Source organism: Pogona vitticeps, chromosome 3, assembly GCF_051106095.1.
Source record: "Pogona vitticeps strain Pit_001003342236 chromosome 3, PviZW2.1, whole genome shotgun sequence".
NCBI classification, from domain to species: Eukaryota; Metazoa; Chordata; class Lepidosauria; order Squamata; family Agamidae; genus Pogona; species Pogona vitticeps.
The window spans coordinates 15,223,844-15,249,622 of NC_135785.1; the positions used below are offsets into that span (position 1 = coordinate 15,223,844).

The window sequence follows — 25,779 nt, forward strand, 5'->3', positions numbered from 1 at the left end:
GCAGCATTGGCCAATAATCACACACTGTTCAACTGGTAGTCCAAAATATCTGTCAGTGGGGGCTGCTGGTTGCCGAATTTTGATCATCATGTTGGGCTACCAAAGAAGTGCCATGACATTGCTTCCTGTATTACTAAAAACTAGGGAGCAGTTCTCCCCCACTCCCCATTGTTATCTCTCCTCACTTCCATGGCTTGAAAGAAAACAAGGGCTTGGGTGTAGAGGGAGAAGAAAACACAATTTGAAATATTTTGTCTTCCAAATTTTAAGTTAAACGCTTTTTAAAATAGCTTTTAAAACAGTATCATTGTAGATCATGCATTTAATCTTCAAAACGCTTAAATCGAAGGTCCAAAGTTAGTAATATGAATTAAAATATCACTGCCACTTAATTTAACTGGACTGTTACAAAATATTGAATATCTTCAGATGTTTTATCATTTTGCCGTACATATTACTTTTGCATGATGGCGGCTAAGCACAGTCCTTTAACCCTCTTCATTCAAGGTTTCTGTAAATTATTCCATCCTTTGTGTCAAGTGAAATTAAATGGTAAATTTTTAAAAACTCAAAAAGAATGGCCTGATTTGGATGATATCTTGCAGCCTAATAAATTATAGCTTAAAAACCATGGATGGCCATCACAGTGAAGGGTTTCTCTCTTGGCCATCTTTTTCCCTGCTACACTGCATGCTGTATGACAAGAGAGGCTTGTATAAAGTAGAATTCCCTGTGTCCAAACTGGAAGACTGGATTAATGGTAGTTAATATAGGAAAATAATAGAAAGGGAAAAAACAGAGATCTGCTTTTTAAAAAAGGAAAATAGGAGATATTAAAGGAACATTTTGTGCAAAGATGGACATGATAAAGGACAAAAATGGCAGAGACCTCACAGAAGCAGAAGACATCAAGAAGAAGTGGTAAGAATACACAGACGAATTATACCAGAAAAATTTGGATCTCCCGGGACAACCCAGATAGTGTGGCTGCTGACCTTGAGCCAGACATCCTGGAGAGTGAAGTCAAGTGGGCCTTAGAAAGCATGGCTAACAACAAGGCCAGTGGAAGTGATGGCATTCCAGTTGAACTATTTAAAATCTTAAAAGATGATGCTACACTCAATATGCCAGCATGTTTGGAAAACTCAGCAGTGGCCAGAGGATTGGAAAAGATCAGTCTCCATCCCAATCCCAAAGGGCAGTGCCAAAGAATGCTCCAGCTACCGTACAATTGCACCCATTTCACACGCTAGCAAGGTAATGCTCAAAATCCTCCAAAGTAGGCTTCAGCAGTTTGTGGACTGAGAACTCCTAGAAGTACAAGCTGGATTTTGAAGGGGCAGAAGAACTAGATACCAAATTGCTAACATGTGCTGGATTGTGGATAAAGCCAGAGAGTTCCAGAGAAACATCTACTTCTGCTTCATAGACTACGCAAAAGCCTTTGACTGTGTGGACCACAGCAAACTATGGCAAGTCCTTAAAGAAATGAGAGTGCCTGACCACCTTGTCTATCTCCTGAGAAATCTTTACGTGGGACAGGAAGCAACAGTTAGAACTGGATACGGAACAAATGACTGGTTCAAAATTGGGAAAGGAGTACGACAAGGCTGTATATTATCCCCCTGCCTATTTAACTATATGCAGAATACATCATGCGAAAGGCTGGACTAGAGGAATCCCAAACCGGAATTAAGATTGCCAGAAGAAATATCAACAACCTCCAATATGCAGATGACACCACTCTGATGGCAGAAAATAAGGAGGAATTAAAGAACCCCTTAATGAGGGTGAAAGAAGAGAGTGCAAAAAACAGTCTGAAGCTCAACATAAAAAAAACCCAAGATCATGGCTACTGGTCCCATCACCTCCTGGGATATAGAAGGGGAAGATATGGCCCATGATTTTACTTTCTTGGGCTCCATGATCACTGCAGATGGTGACAGCAGCCACAAAATTAAAGGACACCTGCTTTTTGGGAGGAAAGCGGTGAGAAACCTAGAGAGCACCTTAAAAAGCAGAGACATCACCTTGCTGACAAAGCTCCGTATAGTAAAAGCAATGGTTTTTCCAGTAGCGATGTATGGAAGTGAGAGCTGGATCATAAAGAAGTCTGACCACCAAAGAATTGATGCTTTTGAATTGTTGGAGGAGGCTCTTGAGAGTCCCCTGGACTGCAAAGAGAACAAACCTATCAATTCTGAAGGAAATCAATCGTGGGTGCTCAATGGAAGGACAGATCCTGAAGCTGAGGCTCCAATATTTTGGCCATCTCATGAGAAGACTCTCTGGAAAGACCCTGATGTCGGTAAAGTGTGAGGGCAAGAGGAGAAGGGGATGATAGAGGACAAGATGGTTGGACAATGTCATCGAAGCCACCAACATGAATATGAACCATTTCCGGGAGGCAGTGGAAGAGAGGAGGGACTGTTGTGCTCTTGTCCATAGGGTCATGAAGAGTCGGACACGACTTTATAACTAAACAATAACAACAAAAACCTCATATACTCTGAAGGGGCATTTTAGTCCCCCAGTGTTGCATTTTGTTCCAGAATTCATACGGATCTGGACAAACAAGATTGGCATTTTACATGACTGTCATCTGAAAAGTTACCAAAAAAAAATTCCCGGATTTTTGGTTGCTTGCCATCTACTGATTGTTTTGCTTACAGACCAAAGAAACAAAACAAAGTCTCCAAAACAGCTACCCACTGAGGGTAATTATTTCATCTCTCCCTCCCTCACACACACATGTTATATGCCATATTTTGGCCAACCATAATGCCTGGTAGCAGAGGTTACACATCCTCCATTTGTGCAGATGAGATTACTGGAAATCTCATTAGGTTTAGGAAATACATTAATGCAACCCCTTTGCTAGCCCTAAATACTGTATACTGCTAATACTGTATGGATTGAAATTACCATGGGGTCAGAAAATACCCCCCAGAACTAACTCAGTGCATGTTTTTTAATCCATCTAGATGAGAGCTGACGGTTACAGTCCAGTCGGGATCTTATACACACACAAAAGGAATAATGTAAATTGCCATCATTAACTCACAAGATATCAGGAACATGCTAGCCATGCAGCCAGCCACATTCTTGATCATGCATTTAGCGCAAGTCCAACAGACACCAAACACCTTGTCAATTAGCCATGGCAACTGAAAAGTGTGTGCATGGCAATCACATGTGTGTGATTCCTCTCACACATTCATAAAACCCTTACATGAGTTTAGCCAACAAACCAGGAGTATGAAGAGTATAAGCCAGAAAGTAATGGGGAAATTTGGTTTAATACAAGCCGACAGCTTTGAACTAAAGGAAGTCTATAATGGGAGAAGGAATTGTCCAAAAACGCAATTCAAACTTCATAAACCATCATTTATTAAGCTTCAGTCATCTAAACTGGTCCAATACCAAGGGAGAAGCCAATAAATAAAAATTTAAAAAATTTAAAAGGGAAAAAGCTTTCTATTCCTCAATTCCATGAGAACCTGTATCTTAAAGAGCAGAATCAACTATGGAACATTCAGAGTCTGATTTTGATCGGATACAGCAAGCTTCCATGGATGAGATCCATTTCCTTAGGCTCTAAATACACCCCCTTCATGGACAGTGCAGAAAAATTGTCTAGAAATTGATGTTACCTATCTGGAAGAGATGATGAGTTCTTCTTGTGAGCCTGGGGCATCAAGTTTTGGAATTTTTACACCCTGGCTCTTCAGACCAAAAGGCTGTGATCCTCCACGCACACCCTGTGATCATCCACGCACACACTCACATTGCTTGCTTGAAATAACGTTTACTTTAGGTGTGGAAGATATAAAAGATGTCATCTACTATTACATTCTTCGTAATCTGTGAGACCACACTGTCCCTTCTCTTTTTTGTAATGAAATAAATACAGTCCTGAGATAGCAAATTGTTTCTATGGCCCCTCAGACACCAACTCTGACTCCAAGTACAATCAGCCCCCCTCATCCATGGGATCAGTATCCGTTGATTCACTTACCCATGATCTGCAAATATTAAAATAAATACTGTATTGAAAGTACTGTATTTTTTAAAAAATGCAGGGCGGGGGTCTCATGTTTTAGCAGAACTGGCCATTAGAGGGAGCTGGACAGACTGCGCTATGAAGAATTCATGGCATGATCTCTTGCTGCTTGAGGTCTCTTCTCTTGCAAACTTTCTTCCTGAAGGCAGCAGTGGATGCTCCTGCTGCCTGCAGGTTTTCCAAGAGGTTTTTTAAAAAGTGTCAGTGCTGGGCAATCTAGACGGCAAGCGGGAAGGGGCATCTCTAGCCAGCTTGCTCTGCATTGAAGCCTGAGAGAATGCTAGCAAACAACTCAGCATGCAGGTAATCTGCTTTCCTACACAGTAGCAGTGGCCTCTGTGCCCTGCACTCCCTCTAGGTAACCATCAGGTTTGCATGGATCAGAGGGGGGGCAGGGGGGCTTTGTCCCTATACCTTCTGGATAGTATCTAGATACCTTATAGATAGAGAGCAGGGAGGACACCTGGTCTTGGGAGGGAGATATTTCCTATAATCCACATTTTTTAAGCATCCACGGGGGGGGGGGGGGGGGCTTGGAACCAGTCCTCCATGGATACAAATGTCCTATTGCAATGATGATATATGATTGAAGAGCCTGACATTATTGCAATGCTTAACAGTTATTGTGAGGTGTTTTATAGACATGGTCATTTTTCGAAGCTCTACTACTATAAACATGAGTGTCTTTTGTAATGTAGAAACATTATGACACAAAGGCCCATGCAGGGTCCAGGATCCAAATAGCGATGAAGGGCATAAGCAGAACCACTAAGCTTTTCCATTTCTCATGGAAAATTCCAATTCTTGATCACAAAATACTGAAAAAAAAACTTCCCTTAATTGCCATGAATGAGGCACATAGCCATCAACGGCCTCTCCATGGTCAAAATACAGTGCTGTCAACAGCCATCAGTGGAAAAGCTTTCTTGGCTACATGAACGCATGACAAGTTTCTTTGGATGTGAGCTGCTATTTCCAAGCCCAGGTAATAAATCCTTCATTTTCACCATAGTGATGATGTTCCCCATCTGCCAGAGAAAGAGCCATATGAGTTTGTTTCAGGATGTATTAAAAAAAAAAACACACAGAGGTATTGTGACACTTTTAAGGCTAAGCTAACAGATATATTTCAGTGTGAGCTTCCATCAGTTAGTGTCAGAAGTAGTGAACTGTGTAATCCACAAAAGCTCATACCGAAATAAATGAGCTAGGCTTAAAGGTGGCACAGTGCTTTTGTTTTTGTTCAGTTTTTGTCTTTGTCAAATCTTCCATTTCCATTCCTTATTTCTCCAGGTTTGTAAAACCAAGATATACTTTGGTGAGGTTTCCAATTCCACCTCCATCTTTAGGTGCACCTGTAATTATTGCTAAAATAGGATAAATGTCCATATATTATTTTATAGCATCAAAAACTCCAGATACCCATTGTTTCACTTGCAAATGCTGAGTATTATATTACCGTGGACAGGCATGAACCTGACTGAACATAATGGAGCTTGCACACGAGCAAACCAACATAGGCTTACAATGCCAATTGTACAGAAGGCATTTCATGTTCATAAGGATGTTAAATAAAGATGGCATACAGATAAATCCCATGTCAAAGTCCACATACTTTTTCCGAATGTGTACGTTAGTCCCTTTTTCTGATGGGCTTTCTCTCTCACGCACATAGAAAATTTCTATAGATGTATGTAATTTAGAGGCATATCCAACATTGCAGTAGCATCCAAGCACAAGACAATTTCACTGATTTTAAAATAGAGCATTAATACTCTATGTTATTTGTTTAGCAATCTGCAAACAACTTTTAAAATGTTGCAAATTCAACTATCGTAGCAGAAAGATGAAACATGTCAGTATAAATAGCACCTTATAATGCCACAGCTATGCAACAATCCTGTTTAACAACTTTTCAAATTAATTGACAGAAGTATAATAAGGAAGCCAATCTCACTTTTAAAATTATATTATGGATATCAACTTTCTAAAAAATATATTACAGCACCAATACTATACAGAACCCCTGTATCTGTAGGATCAATATTGGTGGTTTCAGTTATCCATGGTTTTCTGCAGCCTTATAAACAACATACAAGGGGGGAGACTTTGTAGTCTTTGTCCTGACTTTTGTGGCCTTTGTCCCACATCCTTGTGTGTGTTGTATATAGGATTTACTACTATTGGGATGGATTCCATATGGATACAGGGGTTCTACTGTATTTCCATCAGAAGTGTCTACCTAATCAGAGAACTTATAAGAGAAGGACGACATTATTAATTTCCCCTTCTACTTCGACTCATGAAGAATTAATCCACCTGCATTTCAGGACTGAAACTTTTAATTAGATTTCATTGGCTGGTCCTCTCTCATTGCACCCCTGCCCGCAAACACCACCATACATTTTACAGATGAATTCTGGATCTAAAATTTTGCATCCCTAACCTCAGTACTCAAGATGATGGAAGGGACTCAAATTTTAAATTCTCACTTCAGTTCTGGAATAATCCTTTTGAAAATGTGAAATAGCTCCCTGAATTTTGAATCTGCCAGATTCTCTTTCTTGAGCTTCTGCAAGTTTGTATAATTTACAGTTACTGTACTATGAAATCTTGCATAAAAGACCAAGGTTGCATTACTCATAGTATACCATCATATAATCTTAGCATTTTTTTATTTGTTTGCTGTCCAAAGAAAATGTCTAGTATTCTTTTCACCTGGAAGCAGCATTCAATTTTTATGCCAGCTGATGAGGAAAAAAAGTTAGTGTCATGTGAACAATCAGTGACCAAACATGAGAACTCTCATGGAACTACACTAAAAACGGTTCTGCTAGGACCACATATACCCAAGACCTTTAAGTGCCTCAACTTGAACACTATATTCCATAGCTGGGGCAGCATATGAAACAACAACACTGCTTCACTGCTCTGTCAGACCAAAGTACAAACCAACTCTAAACTCTGCCAGTAAAAGAAAACATTGGAGATTGAGTCTTTATGCTCCAGGACTGGAACTAGTTATTGTTTCATTCTCATGTTTTTCAGCCTTCCCCTATATTTTCCTTCTGCTTTCCCCATTTTCTCCCCATTTTCCAAGCTCATTAATCACATGCTGCTATTTCTTTTTCAGGATAACCCAACAATGACAGCAGCCTCCTGTTGTTTTAAGATCTGTTCACGTAGTTTTCCTTGGTATGGTTTGAATGTAATTTGTGGTACCTTTTTTTTTCCAACCCCGGTTTAATTTTGTGACCACTTTATACATACCTCCTTTTCTACAAATTTTCTTGCCGGGTTTTCTGGCACATTCCTTGGATATTCTTTTGACTGAAAAATGAATAGAAGACTAGAAAATAACATGGAGCTCCATGAGAGACAGTAGGAGCATGCAATCACCACTAGCTAACTTCATGATAGCCTGCTGGCTTATTCATTAATTTTATTGGTTAGGTGGAGAAGAGCTGCCACTCCTTTTGCCTACCCATGCAATGAATCAAGATGTTGATGCATCTTTCCCATAAGTCAATGGGTGGGAATGAGAATTAGGTACCAACTTTGGCCTAAGAATAGACGTGCTGAAGGACAAAGTAAATGAGTATAGACAAGAAAAGAGCAGAAGGGATAGCAAAGGCTCAAAACCAATGCGTACATAATAATGATAATAATAATAAGCCACATGCATACAAGTACTATAAAAGAAAAGAGGCTGGCATGCAGACAAGAAAGCCGTGCTGGCTACCAGTACACAAGATTTAATAGGCGTAAAAAATTTCAATAGGAAAGTAGAAACAAAAAAAATCTCCCTGCTTCTCCTGTAAGTAACTCACCATCTTCAGTTGGGACATATATATTCAAATAGAGGCAGTCTTCATTCTGATCTTGAACGTAGGTAGAAACTATATCCAAGTTATTAGTAAACCAGACAGGAAGCATGACTTCAGGTAACCTGCCCTCTATAATGTTCTGGGGACACACCGGTGCAAACTGAGTAGCATTTTTAATATCTGGCCACGGAGATGGTGGTTCAGGGGGTTGAAATCTACGCTCCCCAACTGGAGGAGCAGCATAAGGAACTCCAAGAAACTGAATAACAGGCCCCAAAATTTCATTGTTCAATTCCTTCTTCATCCCTCTGATCTTTCCAAAGCTGGTGGTCACCACTGGGTCAGTATCGTCCAGTTTTTGCGACGATACTGCAGCAGCATGAAGCAAGAAGCCAAGTATGCAAAATGTGAACGTGGCATCCAATCCCACGTGCAAAAGGCGGACTAGTATCGCTCTCCACATGCAATTCAGCCACATGGATTTTGGAAAGGCCATGATGGTCCCACATTAGTTGTACGGCTGTGGTGAAAACAATCTTATTTGTATCCACTGGATGGGAGAGAAAATGGGTAAACAAGGCTCTTCCCAAGGGGCCAGGGAAATGAAATGTATGAATTAGACTCCCAGAGGGTGAGCCTGTCAGGAAATCTGCAAAACCCTCTTCACACAACAACCGTGTTCCATTGCTTTCACTCTTGTAGAGACAGCATCTTCACTCAGCCTTCTTTTTCAGACGTCATTCAATCAACAATTCTGTTTTCCAAAGTAACCAAATGCAGAGAGCATCCATTTACTGAAGATTCCCCATTTGTAAATCAATTCCAGTTAGCTGAAGGTCTATATCCTAGAGAAAATGGGGAAAATAAATAATTAGCATGAAAGAGCTAATATGGACAGAATAATAACTAGATGTTTTACAAGTTACTGTACATACATTAATAAGTTGCTGCAGCCATGTAAGTAAAATTATACAGTTAAGTAGTTTATGGTTCCTCGAGATGACAAACGAAATACTGATTACCAGGTTATTTACGATGTCACATGCTGAGTTTATTATACAGGCTTCACAGCAAATGCAGCTTTGCTTTTCAGTTTTCTGAAACCAAACACGTGTTTCAAATGCCAGATTAAATGCATTTTCAATGCTGTATTTTTAAAACGTATCTCAAGGAGTCTTGCAATCAATTGTAAACTCGTTACAAGAGGACGGTTTAACAGGAACCACAAATCAATTATAATTTTATCCAGTCTTTAAAGATGCAGTAATATAAGATGGACTGCAGAGTTTTGTAAAAGGCATAGTGATCTGAAGACTTTTCCAAGATCATTAGCAAAAAGGTACTGCTAAATGTTTTATCCATGCATCTGGCTTGAAATAATAACTCAATAACTTTTGAAATCATGATCATATAGTATTAATATGATTTAACAGTACACACACTTTAAAATTCCAACATATTGCTGCTTCTTCTGTGCCTCCTTCAAATACATCCATGGCAAACTTTAAATGCTATTTACCTTCTGAGAGGCTACATCCATACTGTATCTATATTCTGAAACAAGAGGAGAAGCATCTGTTCCTGCCTCCCTACTGTCCTTCCACCAGGAAGCAAAGACTTTTTTTTATTTAGGCAGGCCTTTGCCAATTAATATCCTCAGAACCATAATATCATAGAACCATCACAAAAGTGGAAGGGGCCTATAAGGCTACTATTTCCTTGTTCAATGCAGACATCAAAATTAAGGTATATATGACAGTTGGCTGTCTAGCTTTGTCTTGAATGCTCACCATCTCCAGAGATAATTAGATCCACTGTCATACTACTCTAACAGTTAGGAAGTTTTTCCTGATATTCCCCTGATATTTAGTTTCCTGTATCTTGATCTCACTATAACATCTTAGATAGTGAAGTAGTTTTCACTTCTAGATTAGTATTTTAATCAAGAGTTTTAATTTAATTAAAACACTTTAATTAAAACACTTTAATCTCTTTTAAAATCAAGAGATTTTAAAGTGTTAATTAAACTTTAAATTACAATTGAAACACTTTAAATATCTTGATTAAAATATTAATTATGTATTTTAATAACATAACAACATTAATTATATTTTAATGTTTAGAACTTTCTTGTTATTTGGTTTTATATTGTTTTTAATAGCAATTGTAAGGCAGCTTGGGTTACAGTTCCAGAAGCAAGGCAGAATACAAATGAAATAAAACAAAACATCCCTCATCACCCATCCATCACACTCAATAACTACATCAGTAAAATAACTTCAGTTCAGCATTGTGCCTTCTTTTCTTAGCAATTAAATAACCATTCTTATTTGTTTGTCTAATTTCAGCCCATTTTTTCTCCTGATGAGGGAACTGCAGCTTAGAGTGTTAAAAAAAAAGATAAAATTAAAAACATAATAAATTATACATTAAAACCAATTAAACTCTAATCGTAATTAAAATACATGGAATGATTAAAAACTTTAAAAACAAACTTGATCAGCTGAAAGCCAGCATCAGGGGCTCAGTTTATGGTTATTAAAAGCCTGCCTGAAGAGGTGGGACTTCAACTGTCTGTGGAAAGATAAAAGGAAGGGGGCCAACCTAACCCGTCTAGGGAGATCATTCCACAACCTGAGAGCAGTTACAAAGAAGGCCCTCTCTAGTGTCGCTATCAAATGTGCATGTGCGTGGCAATGAGACCAAGAGAAGGCCTCCTCTAGTGATCTTAAGGACCGGAGAGGGTTCTTTCCTTTTTGTGTTACTTTCATGTTGATTAGAAAGCAGTAGCTCTCCATTATTTCTTTAAAGGCAGCCTGCCTCTAACTTTATCCAAACAGAACAGAAATTGCCCTCTTCTCCAAAATCGGTAATACACGCTATAATACTCAGGGACAGATACAATGCTAGTTAATAGGTATTTCACAATTTTTTGGTGGAACTCAGTATGTAAAGGCCAATGTGGAGATACACAGTGGCACCTGATTCAACAGTATCATGGACTTCATGAGACAAAATATTTGGTTGTATCTATAATGCAGACTTCTGGCCGTCCGATACCACTTTAACTGACGTGGTTCTATCCTATGGAATCCTGAGATTTGAAGTCTGGTGAGAGACCTTACGTTGTCTGCTGGAGAGTTCTCACATCCTCCCTTGAACGAAAACAAACAATTCTATGCACTTACAAGGTTACAAATCTCAGGATCCCATAGAATAAATCTGTGACAATGAAAGCAGTATCAAACCTGTATAAGTATGTAGGGTAGACACAATTTTTGCTGATTGGGAACAGAAGTGTGTACTGTATAACAAACACTTATCCTATACTAGTGCTCCCAAATCTAATCTGTTGCTGCTGATGACCCTAATCTGTCACCACTGTTGAGATTCTACTGACAGTCTGGTTAGCTTTTCTGTATGAAAATAGGGATGTGTGGAGTCATTCTGTTCCCTCATGGACCAAAATATCTGGGTAGGTTTTGCCCTCTTTGTGTTTAGACCATCTATTATGTATTTCTCTTATGATTTCCCATTATATATGTCCTCTCACATCAGAGGAATTTACTCCATCTACGTTGGTCACCTGAGAATTTGGCCATAGCCCCAGCTCAGATCCCAGAGGTAAAACATCTGACATAGCTCATTTTAACCACTGTACTTTGAGTATAGCTTAGAAGGTAAACATTGGAACATTTTTTTCATCATCTAGGTTATTACATTTGCCAGGAAGCTTTTGTGGAAGATTTACAGCATTATTTTGCCCTGTATATAAAGGGCTCTGAGATTAACACACCTAGCTCCGTTATTTATTGTAGGCCGAACAGGCAGTAGTTGCTTCAGTGGAAAAAAAATGTATTATTGTTGGTGTTTCCTTTAGTTATGGAAGAATAGCTGCATCGGATGCAGTGCTATAAAAGAACATCAGAAGTTCATTATCTATGTTAAGTTGTTGGCATTTAAATATAATAAGGTACCTCTCATTTTGTAGGCTTGCCATTCTAATGATATAACATTTAAGAAAGATGATAGTATGGCCTCCATTCCCAAATCATCACTTCATGGTAATATGTTAGTGTTTTATCATGCCTTTCAGTTTTGAGAAACATTCAGTATAAAAACAGTACCAAGGTCACATTTTAAAAAGCCATCTTGACAATCCTTGTCTTTTTAAAAAAATAATGTATTTTTCTTATTAAAAAAGAAAAAGAAAAGAAACAAGAAAATCTGGATACTTTTGTCTTGTGCAGTTCTCCACCCCTCCCCTGCTCCCTCAGTACACACCTGTTTTTCCAAAGGAAAGTTAGTCGCTTCTAATGACAATTTATTTCATTCCTTTCCTACATAATTCTGCAGAGGGAATTTAAAAACAGAGTGCCAAACAACCCAACTGCCCTGCCGTTTAGATTATTAAAAAGGGAGATTGTAAAAGCTATAGAGAACAGCAGGAGATTGGATGCATGTTTAGTATTTCTTCAGAGCCAAACAATCTATCTCGGAAGGCATTCAGGAGATAGATGGAGCTTTCAGACGATTTCACTCATGCTCTATCTCTCTTCTAATTTTAATAAAATCTTTGCTGTGAAACTGTATTAAGGAAGGCTTATGTCCTTCATTCTACCAGGCTGGATTTGTCAGGAACGCAGGGATTTATCATCACAAAATCTTTTTTTTCTTTCCTTTTGACAGGATAGTGCATGCATTTGTATTTACTATAATACAGTGGTGTGTAGAGTACTAGCTGGACAAAAATTGCATTTTTAAGGATGCTTCTCTGCCATACACTTTTCTGCTTTCAAAAGCAACAGGTGCTTATGGGGAGAAGGGAGACCGGGACCTGCTGTGTGTGTGCATGTCTCAGAGAAAATGAGAACTACATTTTATTTATTTATTTATTTCAGTAATTTGTATATTGACTGATTTAGTGCAAAGTACTACACTGGCCAATTGACAATAATATAAATAACTATCTCAGCTATACTACTAAACCCAGATACACCTCCCACCACCCTGATCAAATAAAAGCAAATTTTAATCCAACAAAACCAACCAATGAACAAACACACTCATTGCTGTCAGGTAAATCATGTTCATAATTAAGGCAGGGTTGCCAGAAGGACAAAGTGTAACACAGTTTGTTACACATGAAGAAGGCCCACTCATGCAACACTGGCTTTCCCTATGGACTGTATCTATTTTTCTTAGGTGGATTAAAAAAAAAACCCAAATGCATAAAAATTAATTGTTTTTCAGACAAATGACCACAGAAAAGTCTAGGATCTTTTGCATCTGTCCTAAACTATGTAGAAGGTAAGTTTTTTTTTTTTTTTAAATCCCATGTCTACATTGATAGGTGGGTCCCTGCCCTAAAATGTGTAAAACATCAAGCTCAGTCAGCTGCTTTTTTATTCCTTATTTAATTTGTTTTTTTAAAAGACAGTATTCCTGCAGTGTATATATAGTGTTAGAACCATTAAGAGCAGATTAGATTTTAAAAAACATGAAAGCTGCTTTAATAGAAAGTGAGAAATCAATGTTAAGTAAAATAAACCAAACACAAAACCCAACACTATAAAGAAAATTGAATTATGTTAGATCATAATGAAATTAAGAATACAGTATTAGAGGCCCTTCAGTCTGTCATCTGTTAGCCTGTCCTGGTTACTTTGTGAGTATTCCTTACATTCAAATTCACACCTTGCTGGAGAGGGAGTCACAAGAAAGGTGACCATATTATTTTCCCTCTGGTTATTTCTTTGTGCCAGTTAACAGACAATTTGCCATATAACCCAAGGAAAAAGCTTCTGTAGAGAGAGCTGTGGTCATGCTAATGTAGCTGCCCTGAATATTTCACAACAGCCACCTGACTTTTTCTTTAAGCATCAACATTGACTTCCGACTGGCTTACACCGCTCATGAAAAGCTTGTACTGTATGTTTGTAGAGGATATAGAACCACAAAAGCATTTTGCTTCATAACTCAAGTGAATTTTAGGAAGGAAGGAAGGAAGGAAGGAAGGAAGGAAGGAAGGAAGGAAGGAAGGAAGGAAGGAAGGAAGGAAGGAAGGAAGGAAGATGGCTACACAAGGTCTGCTTGCTGGAGACAGCTCTTTAGTAAGAGAAGATTTTTTCTGAAATGCCTACCACTTTTTCGGAAAGTTTATCTGCACTACAGTGGAAGCAGTTTTATACCATTTTAACTGTCACAGAAGCATCCCACTAGATTGCTCTCATTTTTTCCCCTTGAACTAAATCAGAGAATTCTGGGTACTGCTCCCAAGAATGAATCCCAGCATTCCTTAGGATGCAGCAGTGACCATTACAGTGATATCAGACAAATATAATTGTGTAACATCAACGCTGATGACATTTCGGCGCCGGGTCAAAACCTTCCTGTTCCAGAAGGTTTTTAATTGAAATAATATTGACTGTGGGTCCTGATGGCAACTTTTTAGAGTATATATTTTAATTGTTTTATCTTTTTTTACTATAGTTAAATAGCTGTAAGCCGCCCAGAGACCTTTGGGTAGTGTGGGTGGCAGATAAGTTCAATAAATAAATAAATACTCCTGGGAGAGGAACATAGGGCCAGAATTCATTACACTGTCACTCTGCTCAGATGCAAGTGATGTCCTGACAAATTCAAACTTCAGAAGAGAGGCCTAAGTGATGACGGGCAAACCAGAGCTGTTATGCTTCCTGCTCACAGATTAGATATCAGACAAGATGTCTCTGACTACATGATCTCCAAGTGTCTGTAACTTTTGGGGCATGCAGATCACTTATGTGCATCCTGGGAACTGAACCTGTGTAATAATAATGTGTTCTTTTCTGCTCATGATGTTCTGTGTCATGACAGATTCCTTTTCTGAATCTAAACATCAATTGCAGATGCAGGATAAGAAAAAGGTGCAACTAAAATGCTTGCTCTTCACACTCATTCCTGCTGCTGTCATGCATGAGGTGACAGAATCTGGCTGGTGAGTCAAGATGACTGCCTAGGCAAAGCAAATGTAAACTAGCAAGTAATCAATTCCAGATGGAATTAAGAACATTTTAAAGTTATTTATGTTGAATATATATTTTAATGCACTCAATAATTACAAACCTACTAGACTATATTTACAAACCCATGGAGTTTGAGTTTCAGAAGCATTACTACTTTACACCAAAGTCTGAAGTATTAAAATTTATGGATAGCAATAAGAAGCCAGTGGAGACCATACAGACTCATACAACCACAAATGCTACTGAATGCATCAACCTGTATGCTTTGCAAGAAGGTACTTGAGTAGGTGTTTACTAGTAATACTTAAGAGGCATTTGAGTACAGTGATAACGTACGATTTATTATGGGGTAAAAATCATACAGGCTGTGGCCCCCATACATTTTGTGTCCTTGGGCCTTGAAGATACATTTTTATGTCCATACAACTAGGGAAGGGGGAGCCACTGAAAACGGGCAATTCCCGTACCTGGAGGCCACCAGGAGTTATGATTCTCTTTAAATAGGTCACATTCTGAAACCTCTATTTCAGATTTTTTTAAAAAAATTTCTAGTCACTGTTGGGGGGGAAGAGTTTCAAGAGAGGCTGCTGGCAGGTCCTAGAACAGGAAAATAGGACCCAGAGAATGTTTGCTTGCTTGTTTTCACACATGGACAGTTATGATGGAAATGTGTGTTTAACTTAATTAGAAACATTGCAATTTTGTGCTGCTTTATGCTTTATCAAATCGCTAAATTTATTTATTTAAAATATTTTTACCATACCTTTCTCCTTAAAAAGGACCCTCCATTTCCTAAGGTAATGTTTTTGATTAATGCACAAAACAAACGAAGACTAAACTTCTGTTAGTGACTCCTTTTCTTATTAAACAGCAAATGTACCTTTCCTTTTTAAACAAATCCTATTGGATAGCACTAATAAATATTCATATCAACAAGCAATATTTATTTCCAGAATAAATCCTAAAGTGCAGCAAGACTGGGACATTTTACCCAGTACATAGGCAGGAAAAACTGTGATTTTCCCCCACCATGGAGAGAATGGATAACTCTTGTCACTTATGTGCAAAGTTTTAGACAGCAAAGTAATACAGATTTAAATTAAAATGACAGATGCGCTGGCTTGGAATAGAATGGGTACTGAAGTGAATGTTTATTCCTTTTAGCAGTTTGCGGTTAACTCTTAAACGGTCCAAAAATTATAGGCAATTTTCAGATTTATAAATGTGCTACTTACTGCCATATACAATAGGGTCAGTTTTTCTGTGTAGCAGCAGTGCTCCTGGCCATAAAGAGCATAGGAAAGAAAAGATGCAAGACAGGCTTTAATCTAAAGTAACTTTCTCAGGGGGTATAATGCCACACAGACCTGTTTTTTGCACAGATCTCATGAATATGTTGGTCAGTTGTGTACAAGGTTGCCAAGTCAGCAGCTCCTTGTCCCCTAAGATTTCATTATCAAAACCTGACATGAGGCGATGGGCTCTTACAATGTCACAGGAGGCAGACCCTTCTGTAACAAATGCAAAATTATTTGTGTGCACGTTAATGCACAGGAGAGTAAGAATTCCCTGCCATGCCTCCTAAGCAAACATGCAAGCAACAAACATTGCAAACACCTCTGTGCTGGCTCAGCAAGCCCTAGCCTTCAAGCACTTAGCCTAACACAAATGATAAGATGAAATCTTCACATCCTGCAGCACTGCTCCTCCTGAATTGTGCCTTCTACCTCAAAGCTCAAAGAAGCCCAGTGATTTCCTGAGAAATGGTCTTCTGAGTCCTGGCAACCATATTGGTGTTGCATCTACCTTCTTCTGCCACAGGCAACACATATTTGACATTTTCAGGAGTAGGGCTACAAACTGACACATTATAAGTACTACCAACGCATTACAACTCACTATCTTTTACATACTGTAATGAGGGCATAATAACATTATTTTTTGGAAGTGATATAATGAAATGGAAACAATTGTATGGTTAGAATCCTGCTGGTGTTCATGTAAAATTTCAGAACTTGCCACAGCTAAATTGGAGCTAATTGATGAAGTGCAGCTAAAATGCACCCCAGTATCTCATTACTTGGGAAAGGAGTACGACAAGGATGTATATTGTCTCCCTATTTGATTTAATTTATATGCAGAATACATCATGCAAAATGCTGGACTGGATGAATCCCAAACCGGAGTTAAAATTGCCGGAAGAAATATCAACAACCTCAGATAGACAGACGATACCACTCTGATAGCAGAAAATGAGGAGGAATTAAAGAACCTCGTAATGAGGGTGAAAGAGGAGAGCACCAAAAATGGTCTGAAGCTCAACATCAAAAAGACGAAGATCATGGCCACTGGTCCCATTACCTCCCGGCAAATTGAAAGGGAAGATATGGAATTAGTGACAGATTTTACTTTCCTGGGCTCCATGATCACTGCAGATGGTGACAGCAGCCATGAAATTAAAAGATGCCTGCTTCTTGGGAGGAAAGCGATAATAAACCTAGACCAACATCTTAAAAAGCAGAGACATCACCTTGCCGACAAAGGTCTGTATAGTCAAAGCTATGGTTTTTCCTGTCGTGATGTATGGAAGTGAGAGCTGGACCATAAAGAAAGCTGACTGCCGAAGAATTGATGCTTCTGAATTGTGGCGCTGGAGAAGACTCTTGAGAGTCCCCTGGACTGCAAAGAAAAGAAACCAATCAATTCTGAAGGAAATCAACCCTGAGTGCTCACTGGAAGGACGGATACTGAAGCTGAGGCTCCAATACTTTGGCCATCTCATGAGAAGAGAAGACTCCCTAGAAAAGACCCTGATGTAAGGAAAATGTGAAGGCAAGAGGAGAAGGGGAAGACAGAGGATGAGGAGGTTGGACAGTATCACTGAAGCTACCAACATTAATTTGACCCAACTCCAGGAGGCAGTGGAAGACAGGAGGGCCTGGTGTGCTCTGGTCCATGGGGTTACAAAGAGTTGGACATGACTTAACAACTAAACAGCAACAATCTCATTAATTAGCTGCAATTAACTACAGCAAGTTATAGAAACCTTATTTATGTATTTATATATATTTCTATAATGCCGACTTAGCATATAACACTATTCTAAGCAGTTTACACATAAAGGAAGTAGCCTAAAATATCAAGAATACAAATATAATAATCAAATAAATCCCAAATGATTTATTTGCTTATTATTTGATTATTATCTCCCCTGCCCTTATTTCCTTGATCGAATTTTGGAACTCTCTCTCTACTTGTCAGCATTCAAGGAACCAGTGTGAGACCTGTAACCTTCATGTTCTTCTAAATAAACAGCTTATTTACCAAAAGAACAGAGATGCAGCCCTGGTGCCACCTTTAAATTAGGTAGTCCTAATATTGTCTGTTATAAGACCATGCATTGCTTCAAAAACAAAAGCAGGATAATTCCAATGTGGCTAGCAAATTTTCTAACACTCAACAAAAGTCCGTGCAAGATGACAAAGGAAATAAACAGCAGAGAAGCAGATAAAAGTCACTATTTGAACAGAATATGAAAGCAAGTAATACTTAATACTCAAAAGAAGAAGAAAATAAGACCAACAACTATCTGAGAAAAAGATCAAAATCAGCTGGCCCAAAAATCTACAGGATATGGAAGATTCTGGATTTTACCTGGCTTCTAGGGCATGCAAGTGTCCTAGAAAGACTGCACTGGAGAAAGTCATTCCTTCATAATGCTGCTGCTGCTGAAAAGGTTCTCACACAGGAAACCACTCACTGAAATTTAGGTGATATAAACTGGCACATATCTCCATTGCTGAATGAACAGCAAGAAGGGATACTGTATATGTATGCTTGGGAATATTGTGGTCCCACACTGTCTAGGCCTCAGGGCAGAGTGGTGGACCTCTGCTAGCAGAATTACAACATTCAGTGGTAATGAGCAGAGATAATTCCCTTCCTCGCTATACTTGCACTACACTCCGTCTTGTGAATAACTTCCTTCTAGGACTGGACCCTCCGTGCGTACAGACTGCAAATGAGACTATGAAATTCCTCTAGGAATCTCTCTTGCACTTAGAGTTATAGACTCATGATGAAAATCTTCCCTATTTTATTCTTGCAGGTGAAAATGAAAAATTGCAAATGCTCCTTGACCATTCAATGTGATTTTTCCACAATTTCTGGGCATTTTTCTCATTTAATCACTTCAAGATTAAACGAACCCTTTGTTTGAGCCATATTCAGCACTTTACCCTCAAAACGTTCATCTTGTTTCAGGTCAAAATTGATTCCATGCATGCCATCAACCTAAAAAAGCAGCAACGTCTGTCTGTGGAAGTTCTCCATGTCAGCTAGAACCCATGGGAGTCAGGATGCCCAGTTCACAGGGAGTAGAGATGTAAATCCTTGCTTTCTTTCTCTCTCTCTTGCAGTAGAACAAGAAACCACAAAATGACCTTTCACTGTCAGCAAGAAGATGGGACATTTTTGCAACACTCTTGATACGAAAATGATGGAAACTTTTTGTGTGTGTGCAAATTGTGTTTAAAACACCTCCCATAAACTGTACAAATGCATGAAGGGTGTTCCTTTTTTTAAGGATTTAAATAAATGGAACAGGAGTTTGCATTTTTTAAAAAAATACATCACCTTTGCATCCTTCTGTTTTTGCTATGTGTGATTATGCTTCGCTTCTCAAAGAACATTAGTTTTCACAGAGACATTCTGCACAAACTACAGCAAGCAACGCCAATGAGAAAAAAATAGCACTCCTTGCCTTGCTTGCATCCAGGAGCCAGGAATATCTCAAGTCTTGAAAGTTCTTCATCAAAGTGTCTTAGAGAGTTCAGACAGCCCAAATTAACAAGAATTGAGCCTTTATTCATTACATCCCATACAAATTGATGCCTTACAGAAAGAGAGAGAGGCTCTCTCTCTCTCTCTTCACACCATCAAGGGCTGTACGTTCTTTGGACTTGGGAGGAGGCAAGGCTAGAGAACAACTGCTGTTTAGTTACTATACATACACACTAACAACTGGCCTTGAGTGATCTTTTTACAGTAAAGCTGCCAAGATCTGGATCTTTGACTTTCTGCAAGTGAAAGTTTTGTATTCTACAAGGGAGCCACAATCTGGTTTTTCTCTCCTTTGCTTCCACAGTTGCAATATCACTTGCATTCGTTCCAAAAATGAATTTCATGCTTAACTTGTTTTCCTTAATTAAAACTTCCTTTTAACTGACTGTAATAGGTGTATTCATCACCTCCTGGGAAAGTGAAGGGGAAGATATGGAGGCAGTGACAGATTTTACTTTCTTGGGCTCCATGATCACTGCAGATGGAGACAGCAGCCACGAAATTAAAAGACGCCTGCTTCTTGGGAGGAAAGCGATGACAAACCTTGACAGCATCTTAAAAAGCAGAGACATCACCTTGCCAACAAAAGTCCGAATAGTCAAAGCTATGGTTTTTCCTGTCGTGATGTATGGAAGTGAGAGTTGGACCATAAAGAAAGCAGAGCACCGAAGAATTGGTGCCTTTGAATTGTGGTGCTGGAGGAGGCTCTTGAGAGTCCCCTGGACTGCAAAGAGAAGAAACCTATCAATTCTGAAGGAAATCAACCCTGAGTGCTCACTGGAGGGACAGATCCTGAAGCTGAGGGTCCAGTACTTTGGCCATCTCATGAGAAGAGAAGACTCCCTGGAAAAGACCCTGATGTTGGGAAAATGTGAAGGGAAGAGGAGAAGGGGAAGACAGAGGATGAGAAGGTTGGACAGTATCACTGAAGCTACCAACATGAATTTGACCCAACTCCAGGAGGCAGTGGAAGACAGGAGGGCCTGGTGTGCTTTGGTCCATGGGGTCACAAAGAGTCAGACACGACTTAGCGACCAAACAACAACAACATGTTGTTATGTCCTGCTGCAAATGAGATCTATAGCAAACCCAGACCTACTGGGATATGCCACAGTTACACTAAGCTGCCACCAACCATTCCCTATAAGAAGTCACACAGACCAGGGATGGATTTTCAAACAAATAAAAGAATAAGGTTTATTTAAACAACACACAGGGAAAATAAAATGATCAGGTGAATAAGATATAGTAACGTGGCTTAGTTTCACTCATACATACACACAGTTTGGTTCACACAGAACCCTTAACTTGAAGCACAGACCCTGAACCTATCAGTTCTGGCTAACCATTCAGACACCTGAACCTATCAGGTTGGTACTCTGACACACAGTAGTACCCTGTCTGACACACAGACTCCCACACCAGCTTCTTCTTCCCAGCTGCTACTTCTTCACATCCCAGCGTCTGCACTTCTCCACACACGCTTCACATATATATATAGTACAGCCCCTCCTCCTGATGTCCCGCCTTCCACTCCCCATAGGATGGAACTTTCCCTCCAAACCCATGACAGACAGGTAACATCAGTGCTGTATGTAACACCTCCCCTCTTTATAAGTTGTTTTGTAGGGGGAAAGCTAAGGTGCTTTTTCCCAAAAAAACAACCTGGATAAAATACACAAAACAGTTATACATACCATATCATACTTACTTATACTTACATTCTAAGTTAACCATAGCAATTAGGCATTTAAACATTTACCATATACATTACATCAATTTACCTTTATTCATACAAACCAAGTTCAAAAAACAGGTACGTTTAACCTTTTGTCATCAATATATATACATAGTCCATGTTTCTTTCGCCGTCTTCATTCTTCAGGTCTTCTTGACAAGGCGTCAGCAACACAGTTCACTGACCCTCTGACCACCTTCACTTCAAAGTCATAGTCTTGCAGGTTTAAAGCCCACCTCATAAGTTTGCTATTGTGGGTTTTCATTGTCTTTAACCATTGCAGTGGTGAATGGTCAGTGCACAGAACAAAATGTCTTCCCCAGATGTAAGGCTTGGCCTTCTGGATCGCGTAGACTATGGCCAAACACTCCTTCTCCACGGTTGCCAAATGTCTCTCACCTTTTTGGAGTTTCCTACTCAGGTAGGACACTGGATGCTGGTCACCATTCTCATCCTCCTGGCACAGAACTGCTCCTACCCCGCTGTTAGACGCATCGGTGTAGATGATGAACTCCCGGTCAAAGTCTGGAGCACGCAGCACTGGATAGTTGATTAACGCTTCCTTCAACCTCTGGAACGCCGCCTCACAGTCGCTGGTCCACGGGATGCGGTCATCAGCCTTCTTCCTCGTCAGATCGGTCAGCGGAGCCGCAATCTCGCTAAACCTCGGGATGAACTTTCTGTAGTAGTCCACCAACCCAAGAAATGATTTGACTTTTTTCTTGGTGTTAGGTCTAGGCCAATCACGAACTGCTTCTATTTTGGCCTCCAGGGGTTTTATCACTCCTCCCCCTACCATGTGACCCAAGTATTTTCTTTCTGGACTACCCAGCTGCAGTTTGTTTTCTTTGCAGGGTCTGGGCCAAAGCACTCCCTCCCCTGGGTTAAAGTGCCTCTCCCTGCCTTCCTGGTCGTCCCAATCTTTCTTTCTGACCTTTTGAGCTTGCAGGGTCTCTGCTGCTAGCTCTAAGTTTCTCTTTAGGTTATTCCTCAAGGTGTCTATGTATGTCACAACACCTTGTGGGTCATCCTGGGTGATCTGCTCCCAATTTTGCTTGATCAAATCAAGGGGCCCTTTCACCCTTCTCCCAAATAAAAGTTCAAATGGGCTGAACCCGGTACTGGCTTGTGGCACTGATCGATAAGCAAACAAAAGGGATTGCAGCTTCTGGTCCCAATTGTTTGGATTCTCTGCCAAGTGAGCCCTAATCATGCGCATTAGAGTCCCATTGAACTTCTCAGTTAACCCATTACTTTCAGGATGATAGGCAGTAGTTTCCTTGTGCTTAATTCCACAGATTTGCCATAAGCGTTTCATGAGCTTTGATGTGAACGATGCGCCCAAATCTGTGATTATTTCTGAGGCAAATCCCATCCTGGACATACACCCCACCAAGGCATCTGCCACTGTGTTAGTTTCAATATTAGTCAAGGGTATGGCTTCAGGGTACCTCGTGGCATGGTCCACAATGGTGAGAATGAACCTGTTCCCCCTCTTTGTGGCCTTGGGCAAAGGTCCCACAATATCCACCCCTATGCATTTGAACGGAGTGTCAATCACAGGCAAAGGGCACAACTTTGCTTTGGTCCTGTCGCGGCTATTCCCCTGCCTTTGACACACATCACATTGTTTACAGAACTCCCTGATCTGCTTCCCTATGTCAGGCCAGTAGAAATTCTGTGTGATTCTCTGCTGTGTTTTGTTCACCCCTAAGTGTGCAGCAAACATGTCAGAGTGCCCCCTTTGTAAGATCATGGGGCGATACTTTTCAGGTACCACCAGCTGACTTCTGATCCCATCTCCCCCTTTTGAGATATTCCTCAGGGTCTCTCTATATAAAATCCCCTTTTTCTCCAGAAATCTCACTGGGGTTTCAGGTGTTAGCTGGGCGTCAGTCACCTGTTCAAAACACTTTTGGAGAGTGGCGTCTGCCTTTTGCTCTTGTCCAAATCTGCTGTCTGTGGTTAAGGTTTCCACCACAGCTTCTGAACTCCCCTCTGCTTCCGTCTCTGGCTCATCATTACCCCCCTGAACTGTCCCCGTGGTGGCTTGTGAGCGTGTAATCACTAGCACCCGTTTCACATGTTCAGCCAGGTCATTTCCCACGAGCACGGCTGCTGGCAGAGTCGATGAAATCGCTAGCCGCCAAACTCCCCTCCAGCCTTGAAAGTTCACAGGTACCTCCGCGACTGGCAGTGAGATTACCTGCCCCTCAATCCCTGCCACCTTCATGCTCTCATTTGGGATTACATACTCCCTGGGAATAATATCTGGATGGCACAGGGTCACCTGGGAACAAGTGTCCCGCAGCCCCCGATACTGATTTCCAAGTATTCCTACATCCACCCCTGCTGTCTCAAACAACTGAGAATCTGTTCTCACCAGCAGGCAGCGCCTGACCTCTACAAGAGGACCATTTTCCTCAGCCTGATCAGCAGATGTAGCTGTTCCAGATTGAGTAGCCATGGCAACAGGCTCCCTCAGTGACAATGAGCCTTGCTCTTTCTGGACACAGAACACAGCTTTTGGCTTGGTTCCACTCGAATCCTGAGGCACAATTCCTTTTAGCTGCCTTAATTTCTCACACTCTGAGATTAGATGGCCCTTTCCCTGACAGAAATAACATTTTCTGGTGTATTTTGAGTCTTTCTCATCTTGTTTTGGTTTTCCCTCCAAAATCTGAGGTCTTAGTTTCATGTCTGAGGGCTTCCCTTCACCATGGGCCCCTCCCCCTTGCTGGCTTTTCCCTGGTCCCTGAGAGTACTTGCTGTAGGTTTCTTTGGGTTTTCCTACAGATTTCTCCTCACCTAAGGGCTTTCTTATCTGGTAAATAAAATCTGCAATCTCGGCTGCTTCGGCCACAGATCTAGGTTTCCTTTCCCTCACCTGGAATTTCAGTTCCCCATGCAGGACTGAATAGAACTGTTCCAGCGCTATCAAGTCTTTGAGCTGCTGAAAGGTCTCTGTCCCCTCCTGAGATAGCCATTTCTCTAGCAGCCTCACCAATTGGGCCCCCACTTGGGTAAAAGTCTGCTCTGGTTTCTTTGTGAGGGACCTGAATCTTTGCCTCAGCTGTTCCGCATTTATCCCATGTCTTGCAAACACCAGTTTTTTAAACTCTGCAAAATCTTTCATCAGTTCCTCAGGCATCTCGGCATAGACTTCAGCCAGGCTACCACTGATTAAAGATTGCATGATGGTCATCTTCTCAGTTTCCCTTACTGAGAAGTCCACAAACGCTCTTTCCACTAGGGAAAAGAACACCTCAGGACAATCTCCCTTGTGGTACACAGGGAATTTCTTCAGGTCAGCTTTAGACAATTGGCCTCCCTCAGAATCCCTATTGTTATTATTGTTCTGGTTCATCATTTCCAATTTTCTTAATTCAAACGCCATTTTCTCTCTCTGCAATTCCAATTCAATTCTCTGTCTCTCTATTTCAAATTGCCTTTTTTCTCTCTCTAATCTTTCCTCCTTTTCCATTCTCTCTCTCTCTAATCCTTCCTCCATTTCCCTCACCCTCAGTTCATGCTGTTGGGCTAGGAGTATTTTCCTGAGTTCTGGGTTCTGTTCTCCCGTGCTGTCACCCTGCACTGAGCCAAATTCATCCTCAGAACCTTGGTCAACCTGGGGGTCTTTCACTTCACCCATTTCTGCCATCTGGCTTCGAGTCAAGGGCATAATCCCCCCTCAGAACAGGCTGCTTTAAAAAGTCAAGCCTCAAAATAAACGACCACTTTTTTTTTTCTTTTGCCTCAGAACCAGCTTTCCCTATAGATTGCTGCTGTCCTTCAGCACTACTTGCAACTGTAGCGAGTTAGAGTCTACCCCCCTCTGCTGGGCCTCTCAGCAGACAAGCTAGCTCACTGCTATTTCACAGTTTTGCCTCAGCTTTTTTCCCGCCAAAAACAGGCTGCCTCAGAGCTCCCTAATCTAGCCCCCAATCTGAGGTTACACGTTCTTCTACTAGTGCACCCCCCCGTGAGGCACACCTAGAAGATTACCTACGCGCTCTCAGATTGTCCCTGACTAGACCCCCCTTGCTCTGGGCACACTTGCCAAGGCTTTGCTGGACCACTGGACAACTGGACCAGTCGGATCCCACACGCTGGACACCAATCAATGTGACAAACCCAGACCTACTGGGATATGCCACAGTTACACTAAGCTGCCACCAACCATTCCCTATAAGAAGTCACACAGACCAGGGATGGATTTTCAAACAAATAAAAGAATAAGGTTTATTTAAACAACACACAGGGAAAATAAAATGATCAGGTGAATAAGATATAGTAACGTGG

At 40.5% G+C, this 25,779-nt stretch overlaps 1 protein-coding gene across 14 annotated transcripts in view; it reads right to left on the reverse strand.

The window, feature by feature from the left end:
* The window catches only part of NLGN1 (neuroligin 1), a 737,944-nt gene that overhangs the window by 525,714 nt on the left and 186,451 nt on the right, over positions 1–25,779 (reverse strand). For 8 of the 14 annotated variants that reach the window (XM_078389641.1, XM_078389646.1, XM_072996216.2 and 5 more), the window contains exon 2: positions 7,894–8,735. In XM_078389641.1, coding sequence (XP_078245767.1) covers positions 7,894–8,386 — 493 coding nt within the window. In that variant the 5' untranslated portion in view covers positions 8,387–8,735. Of the gene's footprint in view, positions 1–7,333; positions 7,394–7,893; positions 8,736–25,779 lie in introns of all 14 variants that reach the window. The other 6 variants (XM_072996214.2, XM_078389643.1, XM_078389639.1 and 3 more) reach the window with 1 other exon arrangement.